At 40.6% G+C, this 20,025-nt stretch overlaps 1 protein-coding gene across 11 annotated transcripts in view; it reads right to left on the bottom strand.

Moving 5' to 3' along the window:
- Positions 1 to 20,025, bottom strand: part of MARK3 (microtubule affinity regulating kinase 3) — a 109,198-nt gene that overhangs the window by 6,102 nt on the left and 83,071 nt on the right. For 4 of the 11 annotated variants that reach the window (XM_059915071.1, XM_059915073.1, XM_059915072.1 and 1 more), the window contains exons 11-16: positions 19,766 to 19,878; positions 19,111 to 19,264; positions 13,349 to 13,566; positions 10,207 to 10,310; positions 3,802 to 3,963; positions 2,845 to 3,102 (exon numbers count right to left, since the gene is read on the bottom strand). In XM_059915071.1, coding sequence (XP_059771054.1) covers positions 2,845 to 3,102; positions 3,802 to 3,963; positions 10,207 to 10,310; positions 13,349 to 13,566; positions 19,111 to 19,264; positions 19,766 to 19,878 — 1,009 coding nt within the window. The remainder of the gene's footprint in view (positions 1 to 2,844; positions 3,103 to 3,801; positions 3,964 to 10,206; positions 10,311 to 13,348; positions 13,567 to 19,110; positions 19,265 to 19,765; positions 19,879 to 20,025) is intronic. The other 7 variants (XM_059915077.1, XM_059915079.1, XM_059915078.1 and 4 more) reach the window with 3 other exon arrangements.

Here is a 20,025-nt window from a genome sequence, read left to right as displayed (position 1 = left end):
TTAAAAGTATCTAACTGCTGGAGATAACCGCCAATCACTCCATAATCAGATCAAAAGTAGCATACAGCAGGATTACACACAGTAGGAAAGATCATGCACGTGAAAATTGATTAAAAGGCCTTTAAAACGTATTTTCATTTCCGAATTTTCTACCTGAGAAAAGTCAAGGGGACTGCTCAGGTACCATAGGACTGACTTTCTTAACGTTTCCTCCCTTAAATCCCTTGAGGTATAAAGAGGAGGAAGCTGCGGGCTTAAGGCTCTCACACGCCGCCCGGGACCACGTGGATGACTGAGGAGCACAGGGGCACCTGCGTTTCCGCCCGGGCTGTCCCGCCTGCAGAGTATGGGCGACTCTGAGCGCCCTGAGCCCATAGCTCTCTAAAGCTCTCACAACATCCAGGGCACAGCCAGAAGCAGAGGGCGAGTTTTCTGATGCCAGTCCCACCACGTCACAGCAGGTCTCCTTGCGGCATCTATGTGCCAACACCTGAGCCTTTCCGGCACCAGAACTTTAACCCTCACAATTATTGTTAGGAGAGGATAAGAAGTGATGTTGCGGCAGCAAGAACTCTGACTGCGTTTAAGAATGAACCGACTACAGCTGAAGTACAGCACCAAGGGAGGCCACAGGTCTCAGTCTGCAAACTAACAAACAGAAGACTTTCTGTAAAAATTTTGGGGTGGAAATTATAAAATCATATGACCCCCTCTAGAATATTTTCAACAAGAAGGCTCAGCCTTCAATTTCAATTCAAATACATGAAATAAATTTAATTAGAAGATGTGGGAAAAGGACTCACGTCTGTAACAGTGCTTTACCGTTTTCTGCCAGGGACACTACATAGTGGGTTCAAGGCTCTTCTGGAAACACGGATCTGACTCAGCACTCTTCTGCTGTAGGATCTTGAACATGTGCCTTAATCTCTCTGAACCTTGCCTCCAGTTTCTTCTATGAAACTGGGACAATGTCTATTCCACAGGGTAGATTATGGAGATTAAATGAGTGTGTGAGACAGAATGCATGTGTGTGCATACACACATACTTATTTATGTATATAAAATGAGTATTCCTACATCTATAAATCTACAGACATCTCTTTAGCTTAGCACATAGGAAGCATTCAGTATATTGTGGCTGATGCTATTTTTATCAATGATAGTATTAAGATGACCAAAAAAAACCACGAAGGAGGCAAACAAATAAATTCAAGGATTTTAATGATGTGCAAGGCTTTAAAGAGCCCATTATTGACCAAAATGTAAGGACACAAAGCTGATTGTCCTGTGACTGAAGCTTAGACAGACCTGACTGCCACACATCCCTTCTGTGCTCGGGAATCAGAGGGCAAAATATCAGTTGACATTAAGCAGCCTAGGCTCCAAGGAAGGAGCTAAGGCACAGGGTGGCTGGGGATAGCACCTGGGATGACCCTGAAAGGAAACAATGCGTTATTTTGGGGGTCATCAGACTCTTCTTGGGTTGAACTCATTGCCTCTCTTGCTGGCCACAAATGGGTGCCCCAAATTTGGCAAGGCCCTTCAGACCATTCTGCTCTTCTGCCCAGCCCAGAATGGGATGTCTCAGCAAAGGGGCTAAGAGAATAATAGGGCAGACCAGAAACTCTGGACTCCTCTGACCTCTAGTCAATGCTAGTGGATATCAGAAGTCCTCCCTAATCTGGTATTTGACATCCTGACAACGAACAGATCATCTGGGGAAAGACAGTTTAATGTGACTTGTCTAAGTTTTAGATGACTGATTTAAGATAAAATTACTGGGGGAGACTGAAAAGTGATATTTAGCTGACAGGTTAAATAAAGAAGACGGCATGGAACAGATCAGTAGGCTAATGGGCCACAGGGAGTCAGAGAAGAGAGGAGGAGGACGTGTATCATTTTAGACTCTGGGAAGACCCCACTGTTGTTCTGTGAAGAAGACACAGGTGATGAACCAGAAGGTCTGTAACAGGCAAAGCCTGCAGGACACCTCAGACAGACTAATCCACAGAGAGGCTTAAGTTCAAAGAATTTCCTCTGGGTGTCCTGGAACTGCAGGGGCTCTCAGGTTTCCTGGCTAAAGGTGCCTTTGCTTATAATGCAGAGTGTTATCTTTTCTTTTTCCTCTTATAGCAGCCAATGTTTCTAGGCTTTGCAACTGCTAGACTAGATTCTGGAAATAAAGTTAAAAGTACCTCAAGGGACCTTTAGAGATTTCCCAAGGCCCCAACTGACAGTCTACAGGACATACAAAAGATTTTATACATGACCAGATACTAGCTTCTTCCTGAGAATAAGGCAAGGATTTTATCTCCAAAGCTATTCAATATAGAATGTTACCTTCTTCTCATTATAACTCAGGCCAACAGAGAGAACAACTTCAAGACTGAAGCTCTAAGAAACTTAGTGCTCCTCAACAACACTGGAATGCAACGAGAGAAGAGGAAATGTCTCTCTCCTCCGTGTCTAGGGACGATTACACCATACACGTCTTCCTCAGTGGCTACTTATGGGGCGCCAGCCCCCCGGACTACACTGGATCTGGGGTTTTGCTAAACTGAAGTGCACACACCGTGTAGAGAGATGTGAGATTAAAAGGAAAAGTAATTAAACAACAACAACCTCCCAAGTGCTAGAGAACTTTTAGTGTTGTGAAAAGACTCTGAGCTCTATAATTTCTCTTCTGAAAGGTTTTGAAAGTATAGCGTTAGATACGCAAACCAGAACAATGTGAGCTAAAGACAAAATGAAAAGCATCTGGGCAGTGGCTTCACACAACGAGGAAGACGACACTTCTCCTTTTGCCCTTGTGTTTGCTCCAACCAGCACCACCTAGGCACTTACCTCCTTGTGAGTTTGGAAGTTAATTTACTAAAAAGATTAGTGGAGCCTCGGCTTCGAGTCTGCGACAATGGTGTGGCTTCATGGGACAGGCTGGGTGAAGCAGGCGGGCCGTTATACGTGGCAGTGCGCCGCTCCCGGGGCTGGCCGTGGAAAGTGCTACGACTGGCAGTGCCTCTTGGGAAGCGGGTTCGATCTGGGGTGGTGGTGCTGCTAATACTGTGTGTTGAAGCAACTGGAGCTCTCTGGTCAGGAATAGTGCTTTGAGATCAGAAAATGACAGATTCTTAGATCTCTGTTCACAAAACCCTGGCTTTGTAGCAAACATGGCACACAAACATTTACAATCACAATATACCTTTGATATAGAGTGGAGAAAACCAGTTATATAAATCCAGATCCAAGGGGTATTTTATAGGACTTAGGAGCAAAAGGTAAGTTAAATGGCAAAGGGTACCAAAGGAATAGTACATAAACAAAACCTCATGGAATTTAAGGGAACAGTACACACATATTTTCAAGGACAAGATTAATGCAGGGAAATTCTAGAACAAAGAACAGCTAACTCAAGCTTTTTTTCCTTTGCTTCCCTCTCAAATTGCTTACATGCAGAGAACCTTGCCAATACAAAAGAAATAAAGGCTATGCAGGTGAAATTGAAGAATAGGCAACTAAAAAGTTTTGGAAGCACAAAAATGGCATAAGTACTGTAAAATTCCACATGCTGAAAGCAACTTGGAAAGAAGGGGGAATTTCTTACACCCTTTATAATATGCAAAGGCATGAAGACACAAAGATGACCAGGGACACCATGAGACAGGATGCGCTTAACTAAAACCACACATAGGAAGGACACTTTGTAGACAACTGGAACAAAATCTTGGACTATAAAATCCACAGCACAAAATTAAGAAGCAGTGGGTACACATTAGTTTCACAAGGAATGTGCATTTTTCTTACATAGCCTTGAAGTTATCTCCTTCACTGTCTATTGGAGGTAACATCATCTTGGGGCGCCCAGAGCCTGACATGGACATCGACTTGTGATGTCGCAGCCGACAGGTGGAAGATGTCTTACAAACAGAGGCAGGGCTAGCTGCGTAAGCGAACATTTCCATCAGGCTGGGAGGGGGTTTGGGTTCAGGCAGAGGCAGAAACAACAGTATGATGGACTAGTGACAAAAAGAGCAACTCTTGTTCAAAGCATATAACCTTCCTCCCCAAACCATCTCGTCTTTGTCAAGGAACAAAAATCTCTTAAACCTGTTTTGGGGATTCTGGAGCAATTGCTAATCTGTATCTGCTTTTTTTAAAACAGCAATTTAAAAAGTTTATTAGCTTTAAAGAAAAGAAAATAACATCATACATGTTTGAATATTTATGTGAGAGGGACGATCTCTTCTGAGCTATGTATAAAATTAAGCCTACCCTAAAAGAGATGCCTCCATTCAAATCAAAGTGAATCTATAATATGAGCACACTATGCTCTTGACCTGTTCCCAAAGCACACTGTCATATTTTAAATGGACTAGTAAAATCACAGGTATAGTAGTAACTAGTTGTATTTATCAAAGTATCCTATGTTGTTTAAATATCCTATGTTGTTTGTATTTATCAAAGTATCCTATGTTGGGCTTTCCTAGTGGCGCTAGTGGTTAGGAATCTGCCTGCCAATGCAGAGGACACGGGTTCGAGCCCTGGTCCAGGAAGATCCCACATGCTGCGGAGCAACTAAGCCCGTGTGTCACAACTACTGAGCCTGTGCTCTAGAGCCCGCGAGCCACAACTACTGAGCCCCCGCGCCACAAACTACTGAAGCCCAAGCGCCCAGAGCCTGTGCTCTGCAACAAGAGAAGCCACCACAGTGAGAAGCCCGTGCACTGCAACAAAGAGTAGCCCCCGCTCGCTGCAACTAGAGAAAGCCCGCGCGCAGCAACAAAGACCCAATGCAGCCAAAAATAAAATAAATAAATTTACTAAAAAAAAGTATCCTGTTGTTAAAACCTTCCTACTCAAAGGACTTTCAATTCTTTATAAACAACACTCAGAATTCCTAAGGGGTCAACAGAGCCCCATTTTTCAAGGTGGGAAAACTAATAAGAGCGCATTAACTGTTTATAGACAGAAAAAGAGGAACAGAAGTGGCTACGTGTCTGCAGTTTCACCTGGCACAGACAGCTATGGGACAAAACTACCTAAGGGAGTTTCCCCATCCTTAATTCCAGCTCAGTCATCGTGTCCTTGGAATTTCAAAGGGGCAGTTTCTTTCCTTTAAAAGATAATCAGGGATTTAGAATTCTGATCATACTCTTTCAGTGACTTTCTACAGAAATCCTTTCAAAGCCCAAAACCTAGAAACATCAGGTTCTTTCCCTCATGCCCCACATCCAGAGCAACTGGGACATCTTGTTGGTGTCAACTTCCTAACAGCACTTCAACGAGCCCGGGCCTCCCTACCTCTACTCTGAGGGTTTTCGTGCTGCGCTTCACCTCTCCCACAGGCCCAATCCTAACTCATCTGTCTTTACTGGTCTCCAATTTCACACTTTCCAATCTGTCTACCATACAGCTGTGAACTTTCTAAAGCACAAACCTGACCTTGTCACTCATTGCTTTTAACCATGCAAAAGCACACTGTGTCTTCAGGATAAAGTTCAAACTCCTCACCCTGGCATCCAAGTCGCATCCTCAGGTGCCCACAGCTCGGCCCCTGCCACCTCTCCAGGCTTGACCTTCCACTGTTACCTCCTGGAACTAGACTTTCGGGCCCACCTGATGATGTGCAGTCGCTTGGTCGTGCATCAGGTCAAAGAACTTTTGCAGGAGCTATTCTCCGTGTCTGGAGAGCTGGCATCTTTCTATTTGCATCAAATTTCAACCCAGAGGTCATCCCCTCCGTGAAGTCTCCACCGGTGCCCTCTCCCAGCAGGAGTGACTCATTCCACTCTATGTATTCAGTGCAGGCACCTGCTACTGCACACCACACTGTACCGCAGTGACTCCTGTCTGCTCATGCGCCCTGGAAGCACGGCCTGCAATCTCATCGTGTCCCCGGGGTCTCCTAACTGAAAAGGTACATTAATGGAATGAGCCACTGGAATTCTAACAGTCCCAATATGAAGGAGACAGGTCTTTGTAATAAACTGCTCAAGAAGATCTGCTTGTCCCTGCGTTTCTGTTTGACAATCCTGCCCTCTCACTTGGGGGAGTGGCTTATAAAGATTAAACATAGATTCACTTTTGTGTTTTCCACAGTCTTTTCCTTTGGCAAAAACACCTGAATTCTGTTTTGGTAGAAATAGGTTCTTGGTCTCTCGATGTCGTTGACTCCACCCCAGACTTTCCCAGCTACCCTGGCCAGTGACAGATTAAGAGATGGGCACATGGCCAGAGCCAGACCAACAGGGCCCCAGAAGACAGCCCCAGGGCTTCTGCTTGAGCAGAGCTGAGTGTGGGAAGATGTCAAGGTGGATGCTGCTGAGCCCATCAAGGAACTCCTGCAGAAGAAGCAGAACTATGAGATGAACCCTCACTCTATCCCTGGACTCTTTTAGTTATAGGAATTCATAGATGCCCTTTTTCATTTAAACTTGTTTGGACTGGGTTTCTGTCACCTGCAACACAGAGAGTCCTAAGTGATTCAACTATCTGAAGAAATGCTTTGTTGTTTCCAATATGCACGTACAGACATACATACACATAGATACATATAATTTTACTTTAATTAGTTACAGATAAATACAATTGTCTTTTGTGCTCTATTACCTGTTCCGAGCAGGTCAAGAGTTGTCAAACACACTTTATCCCCTTGCCCAGCTGTTGATGTTCTCTTGCCCAAATTAGGAGCTAAGATCAATAGATGTATTAAAAAAAAAGCAGGGGAAGAAGAGGAGGCAGGGGTTATTTGGCATCTTCCCTGGAGAATATAAATGGGCCCAAAGACTCTGGATAAGGAAATGGCTTTCCTCGTCCAGAGCAGGGAGATGCTCGGTCTTTTCCCCGTGAGGCCATTGCTCCCTGGCTGGACAGTGAAGGCAAGATTGTGTGGACCGATGCTTTGCAACAAAAAACTGACCCTCCTTAGAGTCAGAGGCCTTCTTAAAAAGGAAGTGTAAATTGATATATTCATTACAAATTATTAAATATTTACATAATCTTAAAGGCAATTTTAAATGAATTATTTCTTTAGAAATTTAATCATGTCACATTACGAGTTCCACAAAGCAAGCAACAAAACAGATATGGTTTTTTTGACTTCTAAAGTAGGCCTAGCACCTCAATTTAGGAAACAGTAAACTCAATAAATGTTTGCTGAGTGTCAAGTCTGTACAAACTCACAAAAATTCTCTTTACAACATATAACCCCAACATCACCATGGGCGGCATCAAGTTGGACAGAATTTCTCCCCCAGAAAAGTGGCAAAAACGATGGTTGTAGTTCATAGACCTCCCCACAAGAATCTACACAAACAAAACAGTAACTGCGTTATAGTTTTAGTAGTTCTGGGTCCAAGGAAAAATCATTTTTTAAACCTTAAACTTACAGAAATAGTATGATTTCTTAAAATTCACATTGTGTGAAGTTCCTGTTAATCTTCTGGTTTTATATCTATGCCTGATAATCTTTTTTTAATTCTAATCCACTTACCGTTATTAAAGGAAAGGTATTTTCAATTTGTTTGATATGACATCTATCCCATATCAGAATATTCTGATATGAAATACTTTGGTTGCTGACTCAAAGCATACTCAGTGATTGGGCAAAAGCAAAATTAAAAATACAATCCAAAGATACATGTGTTAACTGTGATAAAACCTTCTTTGCTCATTTAGTTTTCATTAGCCACGATCATTCTCTTGTTGGAATTCTGTAAAAACACTCACATGTATAAGAAAAGAGTCCAACATATTGAAGGCTAAAATGGGAATTAATGTCCTTCTTTCAGAAGTTAACATAGATCCAGGCGTCCTGTACCTCATTAGTATTGTAGTCAAGGAATAAGATATATATGGGAGAGGAAAAAGCAACATCTGCCAAAGAAGTCATCTGCGCACAAAGAAGGCTCAGTGCATAATTTATGACTCAAGCATCTATTTTAAGGGTGAGAAAGTTGTCGCATTTAATGCCTTCTTTAACTGGAAGTAAAAAATATGACCACCAATTTGGCACTCAAACCTCCAATATTTTCCCACAATTTTTCAATTCATTTGTAAGACAGAAAAAGAAAATCCAGATATTATTAAAATCATGGGCCCCAGCTTGGGTGGCTGGAGGCTCTGTCTGACTGAAGATAAAGACAACACTTGCAGAAGCAAAGCATTTAAAGAGCTGATGCTAACAGATGCCATAAGGCCCAGGTTGGGATAAGGAGGAGGCAGCCCCATTGAGGAAGGCGTCTGCAGGTAGAACACAGACAGGTTATGACTCCAAAGAAATCAGAGTATTCCTAAAACTATTTCCAAAGAGTGAACTGAATAACTGTAGGGAAGGAGAATTAGAGGAGTAGATGCACACACAGAAACACAAATCAAGGGAGCAGACCTAGATCTTGGTCTTAACAGCTTTTTAAATAAAAGTCTGACTCTGTACCTCAGAGAACTGTATATTCTAAAGTTCAAAAGGAATCTGATAGAATAATTCAACAATTTAGAAGAATCTGTAAAAAGAAGGGTCATGAAACAACATTTTTCTAGTTCTACAGACTAAAATCCGTAACATATTAGAAACTTTTCGGAATTCCCTGGCGGTCCAGTGGTTAGGACTCAGCACTTTCACTGTGGGGGACCTGGGTTCAATCCCTAGTCAGGGAACTAAGATCCCATGAGGCCAAAAAAAAAAAAAAAAGAAAGAAACTTCTAAGTCTTCTACTGATATCTCCTATTCAATCCCTTTGAACTAGAAGAAATTTGATTTGACAAAGTAACCGTAAGAAAAGAAAATTTACCAAAGAATAGACCACTATTAAAAAATAAATATACCAGTCACTAATTTATAAGCTATCTAGCCCAGTTGCTCTACTCAAATTATTAATAGTTCTTAATCATACGAAAAAGACAATGTTAAAACAAGCACACACATAGGAATCAGAATACCAGGATGTAAATATTTCTAAAAATTCACTGAAAAATGAATGTAATCTCACATAGTAAGCTTTTACCTTCATGTCAATTCAAACATAAGTGGTCTGTGGAAGAGGGGAATGATAAAATAGTCTGGTTTTAAGGATGAAAGAGGATAGAAGAATTTTTGCTTAGGTTGTTATAGAAGTTACTGATCAAACATTTCATTTGACTGATGAGATCTAAAGGAAACAGAAATCTTATAATGCAATTTCAGAAAGTAAATGTCAGAAAAAGAGGAAAAACAATTTTGATGCTACACATGAGAATGTGATATGACTAAGCAATGTTCAGAGAGGCCAGGGGACAATGAAAGATGATGTGAATTTATTTTATGGATTTCTACTCCAGAACTTTATCTGCTCACTTTGACCTTATCTCACCATTTTGAATTTAGTTTTATACTACTTTTCCAAAAAGAAAGAAGGAAAATCATGCCCATTTGGGAAATTTGTTCTATATAGAATATATTTAACTACTCTACCAATCCAACTCCCCCCACCCACTTTTCCCTCTGCCCAAACTTAGCTCTACTCCATGGTTTCTGGATGTACTTAATCCCACTTTTCTGACTCTATTTCTTATTTTGAAACCCCAAGAAAATTGTTTGCATGATCTAACTCCTTACTGATATATTACTTTGTTAGTATTTTAAATCATGCTTATCCAATGTATGATTGCCTCCCTACCAGATTAAAATCATTCAGAAGACTGCACTCTCCATTTCTCTGGGATACTCAAGTGTGTCTCTTTTAAGGTGAAGACTGTGTTACTACTCGTCCACCATGCCCCTCTGACACACTGCTGACCTATACCTGAAGGCTCACCCACCCCACCAGGTGCTCCGCATCTTCCTGAGGTGTGGCTCCCAGTCTCAGGTCCTCATCCTTCCCCCTTCCAGCCTTGGTTCAAGTTATTCATGTGCACAAAATAATCTCCATTTCCCTGTTCATAATTCTACAATTAAACCATAGCTCACCATCTATTTCCTCTGGGAAAGCTCCCTGTTTTAACTCAATCCTTCCAATCATCATACACAGCTGGCCAGGAGGATAAGCTCTGGACAATGAGAGGAATTTGGAATTCTAGGATCTCACTAAAACTCTGCGTTCAAATTTAACTTACCATTAGCAAATACTTACCACTATTATTTGAATTTTGATCATAAAAACTGAGAAGCAAATATCATTCTTCCATTTCTCTTGGGAAAAACAAATTTTCTTGCCAACAGGTAAAATTTCATACCTGTTTTCTTTGCCATTCTGAATTACTGAATGTCTATCAGCTGTAGTTCTTTCACTGCAAACATAAGTATTCCGCCGCGTCATTCCACCAGATGCTGTATTACTCTATTAAAAAAAAGGGCATTTTGGTCTTAAACTGTTTAGTAAGTATAGTACAATGGGAAAAAAAACCCACCTAATTTAAATAAACGTGAATACTCTTTAAATAAACCTACACTAAAATATCAACAGTACTGGCCACTAGATCAGAGAAGAGGATGAAGGCAGCAACCTCTACCCTCCTTCCTACCCTCCAACGTTTCTGCAATAATGAAAAATGACTATAGTAAAGTGACTTTGAAAAGCTGGCTATAATAATCTACAGATTAATAACTCATGGATTATTTAAAACAAAGCAGAGAGATCCACTATTTTTAAAAGGTACTACTTTCAAAGTAAAAAATTAAAAAGCAAGGATTATAAATATAAGGTAAATATACAAATAAAATAAAAATTAAAAAAATAAAAAATAAATATTAGGGTTAAAACTGTAAAACTATTAGAAAAAAATGGGTAAATCTACATGACCTTGGATTTGACGAGAGATTCAGATATGACACACACAAAAAAATATGAGTAACAAAAAGAAAAAAATAAATTGGACTTTATCAAAATTAGAAACTTTTGTGCATCAAAGAACACTATCAAGGATGTGAAAAGAGAACCTACAGAATAGGAGAAAATATCTGCAAATCCTGTATTTGGTAAAGGTTTAATATCCAGAATATATAACGAACCCTTGCAACTCAACCACAAGATGACAAACAACCCAATTTAAAAATGGGCAAAGGACTTGAATAGACATTTTTCCAAAGAAGGCATACAAATGGCCAATAAACACATGAAAAGATGCTGAACATCACTGGTCATTTAGGAAACGCAAATCAAAACCACAATGAGGTACCACTTCACACCCACCAGGATAGCTATAATTAAAAAAAACAGAAAATAACAAGTATTGGCAAGGATGTGGAGAAATAGGGACTCAAATACGGCAGGTGCGGTACACAAACTTGTACACAAATGTTTACAGCAACATTACTTATAATAACCAAAAGATAGGAACAATCTAAATGTCCATCAATGAATAAGTAGATAAACAAACTGTGGCATATAAAAAGGAATGAGTTCACCCAACAACTTGGATGAACCATGAAAATATTACGGTGAGTGAAAGAAGGCAGACACAAGAGGCTTGTGTCTAAGTATAAGGTACAAGTCCTTATATGTAAGGGGTAACAGGTCTAAGTAAGTATATATAAGCAAGAGGTATAAGTCCATTTATATGAAATCTCCAGAATAGGCAATCCTATTGGGAGAGAAAGCAGATTACTGGTTGCCGGGGGCTGAGGAAGAGAGGATTGGAGAGAGTGATTACTTAATGAGCACAGGGTGTTCTGAAGTGTTTCAGAACTAGAGAGAGGTAGAGGCTGCACAACACTGCGAATGTACTACATGCCACTGAATAGTATGCTTCAAATGGCTAATTATATGTCATGTGAATTTCACATCAATTTGTAAAAAGCTAATACTTTCAAAATTAAAAAGCAAGGAACAAAAGTCACAAGTAAAAACTTTTATCAGATAATTTTAAAACAAAGATAAAAGCAGTCACCTTTAATACAGCATGAGCAGTATAGGGAAGCTGAAGACAAATGGGAGAAAATTATAATAACATACTTCTTTCTTTTATAAATAATCATATATGAGTGGCTAATAATGCTTAGGATATACTTTCAAAAGGGGGGTGTGCAGATGAGTAGAGTGAAGGAATGGAAGTTATGAAGGCAGGGAACAAAGTCTTTTTCTTCCTCTGGTAACTGTCAACAAAAAGTGGAGGCTGAATTTAAATTGCAGGGCTATGGAATGACGATCCAATTTTACTGCATTAGGAAGCCAAACAAAAAACCTTTCCACACAGCGTTTACTCTGATAAAGCACAATATCAAAGGATGGAACACACAAAACCTTCTGGGTTCCTTTATAAGCCCCTCCCCAAGAACTGGCCAAAGGGAGCAGCACAGATTCCATGTGGGCTCCTCAGTTTGGGGTTTCTTTAGGGTAGAGGGAAGGCTTTGTCACCGCTAACTTTTAGGGAAAAATGTGGTTACAGAATATCCTTAAAATTGTTCATTCTCTGCAAATTCTTTTTTAAATTACTTTTTGAGTCTTCCAGTTATAAAATAAATAAGTTCTGGGGATGCAATGTGCAGCATGGTGACTCTAGTGAACAATACTGTAGTGCATATTTGGAAGTTGCCAAGAGGGTAAATCTAAGAAGTTCTCATCACAAGAAAAAAATTCTGTAACTGTGTATGGTGACGGATGTTAATTAGACTTAGAGATCATTTCACAATAAATACAAACATCAAATCATTAAAAAAATTACTTTTGGAGTGCTAAGAATAATAATCACTACGTTAGGTCAGAGAGAACACATTTCAATTCACGAAGAAGTTTCTGAAACTGAATAGATTCAATTTAACAAATACTACCTACTTCCTAGGGAGATTTTGTTCAGGGCAGGGATTAAGAGATGGATTCAGTTTAGCAGTATAATTTTAGACAATTACCTAACTTTTCTTCAATTTCTTCACCTTAACATTTAGCTAATAAATGAAAAAGCACTCAGCATGGTCCGTGGCACATGGTAAGGACTCAGTCAACACTCTGCATCGATAGAGCCCTTTGAGATGCAGGGCAAACACCAAATCCCTGGCAGTCAGAGCTCACAGTGCCCTGTACAGACTCCATCAGGTTTCTGTTTGCCATCACCTGTCTGTACTGTCCCCATTTGGTTTTATTCATTTCCTCTGTTAGATTATGATGTCTTTCCATATCTCAGCATCTGATACAGTCTAAAGTTTAGCAGATGTTTATGGAGTAACTAAAAACAGCCCTTGACATAAAGGATCTGATCACTCATCCAGTGGGATACGGCTCAACAAGAAATACATGCAACAGAGCAAGTGATCCTTACAGGCTGAGACTGTGCCTCGTGGCCCAGTGCGTAGGGCTTTGTAGGAGATGAACACACAGGAGCAAAATGTCTTATCATTTCAATCCTACAACCCTAGGCTGCCCTACAGTACGACCATACTTACACCGGGGACGGTGGAGCTCTTCTTGCGTTCAGGAATATCCGCCTTGTTGGGATTACTCGCGCTGCCAAGCATGGGGCTGGCTGGAGCAACTCCCTTTCCTCCAGCAGCACTGCCGCCTGGTTTCCGGGACGGAACTCCATCTTCTCTGAGGTCGCCGTCTGCAGTGCTGGTCTGACTCCTTTTCGGATACGCCACAACTGAAGGAATAGCTGGTCCAGCTAAAATACAGAGTTCACTTTTTAAAAGTCAGAATACAGTTTTATATTTTATCCTGTGAAAATGAACACTTTATAAGATGACCCAAGATTTCTATTCATCTAAGAAAATATAAGACAGTAAAAATCTTCTAAGATGCTTCCCATTCATGTATAATGTTTTCCCTATGCAATGAATTCAATTTTATTTTATTTTTTTAAAATTACCTAACCACTTTAAAAAAAAATAAATTTATTTATTTTTGGTTGCGTTGGATCTTCGTTGCTGCACGCGGGCTTCCTCTAGTTGCGGCGAGCGGGGGCTGCTCTTCCTTGCGGTGTGTGGGCTTCTCATTGCGGTGGCTTGTCTTGTTGCGGAGCACGGGCTCTAGATGCACGGGCTTCAGTAGTTGTGGCTTGCGAGCTCTAGAGCGCAGGCTCAGTACTTGTGCCGCACGGGCTTAGCTGCTCTGTGGCATGTGGGATCTTCCCAAACCCGTGTCCCCTGCATTGGCAGGTGGATTCTTAACTACTGTACCACCAGGGAAGTCCTGAATTCAATTTTAAAATTTCACTTATTAGTCCCTAACATTCTACTTTTTTAAAGTTGTTTTTTTTTTAACTAATAAGCTTATATAATTGTCTTTCTGAAACATGTTCACGGGGTGTTACTGGACAGATAAATAATCAAACTAACTTGATGCACACACATCATGCAGAATGAACTGGTTCACCTGGTATCTATACATCTGAGTGAATTTCATCCTTTTTGTATAAGAGATGCCGTCACCTTTTGGAAAAGAACAGTACAGATTTACAGGCTCTTTCTTTTGAAGTTTTATCTTGCATCTTTTTTAAAGCACTAATAATCTTCTAGGTAAACAGGAATTTGAGTAGACAAGGAGAGGCAGTATAAGCAAAAGAAAGCATGTTTCTCATGGAAGTGACAGGGAGGACATGGGTGGATGTTCCCAGTCAGACCCCCTCCCAGGAGGAGGATGCCTAGGGACATCTCAGGTGGGCAATTAACTGATGTCCTGCAGTAAATCACCTAGAGACTCTGATGACACAGGCGATTCGGAGTTCAAAGAATTTTGGAAATGAACGAGATAACTAGTATATTCATTATATATGACGTCCAGTGGTAATCTTAAGGAACAGCACCAAATGCTCATCATTTATGGTAGAAAAGCCTTTATATTTTAGGTCTATTAAAATATGGATGGGAGGAGGAAGAGGGAAGGGGAGGGAGGGACTGGGAGCTTGGGGTTAGTAGATGCAAACTATTACATATAGAATGGATAAACAACAAGGTCTCACTGTATAGTACAGGGAATTATACTCAATATCCTGAGATAAACCATAATGGAAAAGAATATGAAAAAGAATGTATATATGTGTATAACTGAGTCACTCTGCTGTATAGTAGAAATTAACACAACATTGTAAATCAACTATACTTCAACAGAAAAATAAATCATTAAAAAAAATGGATGGGGTGGGGTACAGTAAAGCTACTTCTAGGACAAAAATCCAAATGGTAAATCTAGGGAATTCCCTGGTGGTCCAATGGTTAGGACCCTGTGCTTTCACTGCTGAGGGCCCGGATTCAGTCCCTGGTTGGGGAGCTAAGATCCCACAAGCTGCGTGGTGTGGTAAATAAATAAGTAAATGATAACTTTATTTGGAACTGAATTAAAAGTAAACAAAGATTTGATTTATGGGAGAACAACAATCAAGTTCTCAATTTGGCAATTTTAACATATAAAACAAAGAATCAGCCAAGTATAGGGTGATACTACCCTTAATACTTCTCTTTCTTCTCAATATCATGATACATCTAATGACATTCTGAATCTTTAGGGTTACTACCAATTTGTTTTGAAACATTTATTATTGCTATTTAGAAAATTAAAAGATTTTTTTTTCATCTTAGGATTTGAGATTGTGCATGGAAACAGCTATTGATACAACCCAGTGACCTCATTCATTCAGACTGCTCCTGTTTTACTTGCACTGTGTGTTATGTGCGTGTGTATTCAGCTCTACACACTTTAATCACATGTGCAGATTCATGTGATCACCACCAGTCAAGACGAAGAACAGTTCTACCTCAAGGACCTTGTGGGCGATCCTATCACAGCCACAGCCACCTATCTTCCACCTCAAGTCCCTTCCCTAAATCCTGGCAACCGCCAATCTGTTCTCATCTCTGTAATTCCGTCATTTCAAGAATGTTATGTGAATGGAGTCAATGTAACCTTTTGAGATTGTCTCCCCCCACTCAGCATAATTCCCTTGAGATCCATCCAAATTGTTGTATTTATCAATAATTTGTTCCTTTTTATTGCTGAGTAGTGTTCCGTGGTGTGGATGTATCACACAAAAATGTGATTTTTCTTCTTCTTCTTCTTTTTTTATTTTTGGGCCGCACCGCACAGCTTGCAGGATCTTAGTTCCCTGACCAGGGAGTGAACCTGGGCCACAACAGTGAAAGTGCCTAGAGTCCTAATTAACCACTGGACCGCCAGGGAATTCCCCAAAATATGATTTTTTAAAAAATAATTTTTATTTAATTAATTTATTTATATATTTTGTATTTTATTTTAGGCTGCGTTGGGTCTTAGTTGTGGCTCGTGGGATCTTCGTTACAGCATGCAGGATCTTTTGCTGCGGCGTGCGGGCTCCAGAGCACGTGGGCACGCAGGCACACGGGCACTCTAGTTGAGGCACGCGGGCTCAGTAGTTGTAGCATGCGGGCTTAGTTGCCCTGCAGCATAGGGGATCTTAGTTCCCTGACCAGGGATCAAACCCGAGTCCCCTGCACTGGAAGGCAGATTCTTTACTGCTGGACCACCAGGGAAGTCCCAGTTTCTTTCTTTCTTTCTTTTTTTTTTTTTAATAGTAATCTTTTATTTATTTATTTACTTTTATATTTATTTTTGGCTGTGTTGGGTCTTCGTTTCTGTGCGAGGGCTTTCTCTAGTTGCGGCAAGCGGGGGCCACTCTTCATCGTGGTGCGCGGGCCTCTTCACTATCACGGCCTCTCTTGTTGCGGAGCACAGGCTCCAGACGCGCAGGCTCAGTAGTTGTGGCTCACGGGCCTAGTTGCTCCGCGGCATGTGGGATCTTCCCAGACCAGGGCTCGAACCCGTGTCCCCTGCATTAGCAGGCAGATGCTCAACCACTGCGCCACCAGGGAAGCCCTCTTTTTTTTAATATTTACACCTTTATTCCAATTGGAATCCAACGTTGTATAAGATGTGAGAAATGGATGCAAATTTATTTTTTTTTCTGATCACTACCAACCTCCCCAATACCACTGACTGGTTAATAGAACAGTGATTCTTCACTTTCTTTTCTTTTTTTTTTTTAAAAATAAAAGAACCCCTTGAAAATCTGATGAAGATCACCCTTCCTAGAAAAAAATGTACATACATACAGGGGGGTTCACACATGGGACCGAAATTAAGAAACACAAATAAAAATTAAGTTATGATTTTACAGAAGCAGGCAGATATAAATCATTGGCATCTAGAGGTAGGGAACAAGAGGAGAGATGAGATGGGGTGGGAGGGCAAGCTAAAAGTTGGTCTGTCTATGGGCTTGTCTGCCTTCACTTGGTACCAAGTGGATGTGCTTTACTAGATTTCATTATTTGGAACCTATCTCATTTTCAGCACTTAAATGAACAGTGCCAGAGGCATAATCAAATCTTTTTTTTTTTTTTTTTTTGCTGACCACCATCTTCATCCCCAAAGAATGTGGAATTGGGTCAGTGATTTTCTATATACAGAATTTCTGGAAGTATTCTTTTGTGAACTTCTTTTTAATATCAGAGGCTCCAAGAAAGAAGGATGATTATTATTATAAAAGCACTACTATAAGAGGTAATGGGCGGGTTAGTGGAGACAGCCATAGGACCAGGGGCCAGGAATCCTGGGTCTGTCTCAGGCGTTCCCACTTCTATTTAACCTCAGAAGACCTGGTGAACTCTCTTGCCCTATTTCCTTATTGCTAATATGGGGGTTTGGTGAGCTCTTTTTAGCTCTAAAATTTTCTGAGCTGGGGAAAGGGATATGAGAAAACTCCATCACCAGGTTTCTTCCAGGCTTTAGGAACAAGTCCCTTTAAACTGGTTGATTTAGAGCAACACGTAGGCATTTTGCTAATTGCTCTGCAGTACACAGAAAACCCCTCCTTGTAAGCAACTAATATGAGCACAAGAGACAGAGACCCAGATCAACACTTGGTTTACAAATGCCACCTGCACAAATCCTGGCATCAGACAGGTTCTGAGCTCTCAGTTATACCCTAGAAAACAGCAGACATATAGACAGTTTACTGACAATGTCAGTACCATGTGCTGCTTTGGCCCAAACCATATAGAGAGGCAGCAGCAGCAGGGAGAGAAATGGAAACCAAAGCGTCATCACTTTTGGTACAAAACCAAAGCTGCAGACACCTGGAATACTCTGCGCAATTCTAAGTGCCACATCTCAAGGTGAAAGAATGGAGGTGGACAAAGTCCAGAGAAGGGAAATGAACTGAACAAAGAGATGAATGGGTGTTTCATGTGAGGATGTATTTTTAAAAGTTAGGACCAGGCCAACATAAATTCGGTTCCTGCACGCTGGAATTAAAGGAAATAATAATATGTGAATAAACACACACCTACTAGAGTCTCTGAATTCCAACAAATGGGGCTGCCTTGAAGGTAGAATAACTGTCAAGTTTGGTAAGCATATCCTTTAGGGTCTTAAGTCTCATGAAATATTCACTTCTATGGTGAAAACTTTTAAGAGTGAGGGTGGTTAGACACACCAACAGCTAGAGTGTGGCTGAGAAAGACACATGTCAAAAATTTAAACCAATTAAGGCAAAACTGAGATACTATACATTTTCCAGGGCTGTGCTGTCCAATGTGGTAGCCACTGGCTGCACATGGCTTTATAAATTTAACTGAGACAAAACTGAAAATCATTTCCACAGTTCAAGTGCTCAACAGTCACATGTGGCTAAGGCTTCCACCCGGCCAGGCCTTACTCAATAAAAGCCTACTGAGGGACTTCCCTGGTGGCGCAGTGGGTTCGATCCCTGGTCCGGGAAGATCCCACATGCTGCGGAGCAACTAAGCCCGTGCGCCATAACTACTGAGCCTGCGCCCTACAGCCCGCGAGCCACAACTACAGAAGCTCGTGCTCCTAGAGCCCGTGCTCCGCAACAAAGAGAAGCCACCGCAATGAGAAGCCCGCGCACTGCAACGAAGAGTAGCCCCCACTCGCTACAACTAGACAAAGCTTGCGCGCAGCAACGAAGACCCAACGCAGCCAAAAATAAATAAATTAATTAATTAAAAAAAAAAGCTTACTGAGTGTACCAAGGAGATCAGAGCCTTGAGATAAATATGCCAGAACCTGCAGGACTGCTTTGAAAGAAACGTCAAGAAGGGAAATCAAGCAACTCCAACCCCAGTAGTCCATAAGCAAAAGGATGCTTCCAGTGTTAGGAGGCCTCCTGGTTAACAGGAGGCTCCGGGAGAACACACTGGAATGGCCTCAGACTTACCATGGTCACTGTACCGCCTCTGCTTCTGGCTTGAAGAAACACTTCTCTGTACTTTGTGGTGAGGAGACTGGCCAGTACTGTTGTTGAGGTCGCTGCTTGGCCTAACCTTAGCAAGTGAAAGATTGCTGCTAGAACTGGAATCACTAGCATCCAGCTAAGAGAAAATGAGAAAAACAGAGCAAACCACAACACGAGCCCAAATGGTTTATTATGAAACTAAACTTACAATACACAAACCTCTCATAAGTAGTTCATTTAGAGAGAAGAATCACAGTGTACAAAAATGACAACCCTAAACTCAGGCAAAAGTATTTTTCTGACTGCTGGAAAAACTCAACACAAGGATAAATATTTACGTTCTTCTTTCCAGGCTTTTTCAAAAAACTTAAAACGCTCTATTTATTTCATCTGATACTTTACATCATTTAAAAACTACTAATGACTATAGGTTAACTTAATGAAAGCCAAATTATTAAAGGTTATTATCTTAAAGTTAAAATAGTATCTCATAATAGTCATAGGAGTTAGATTAGTTATTTGAAGGTAAATTTTAAAATATTATCAAATGTTATACACACTAAAAAAAAACGAAGAGTTTACATGAGCTAATAATTCACAAAAAGGATATTGCAGGCTTTTATCTGATTATTCTTACCTCTGAAGATTTTCTCCCCAACAACAAGTATGTAGCTGTGATTTCATCATATTTCATCTTACTAAGAGATTCTTGAATTTCGTCTTGTGAATATCCCATTCCCACCATAATATCTAAAAGAAGGGTATAATATAGTTTATGTGTTTCGTTTGGTTAAGAAATCATTATGTTACAGGGTAAAATAATTTCCTTTATTTGACCCAAAAGATCACACATTTTCTAACATAAACGGGCAGTTGGCTTATTTCTGAGTTACTGAG

This window comes from Balaenoptera ricei, chromosome 2, assembly GCF_028023285.1.
Source record: "Balaenoptera ricei isolate mBalRic1 chromosome 2, mBalRic1.hap2, whole genome shotgun sequence".
NCBI classification, from domain to species: Eukaryota; Metazoa; Chordata; class Mammalia; order Artiodactyla; family Balaenopteridae; genus Balaenoptera; species Balaenoptera ricei.
This window is presented reverse-complemented; position numbering and strand designations above follow the sequence as displayed.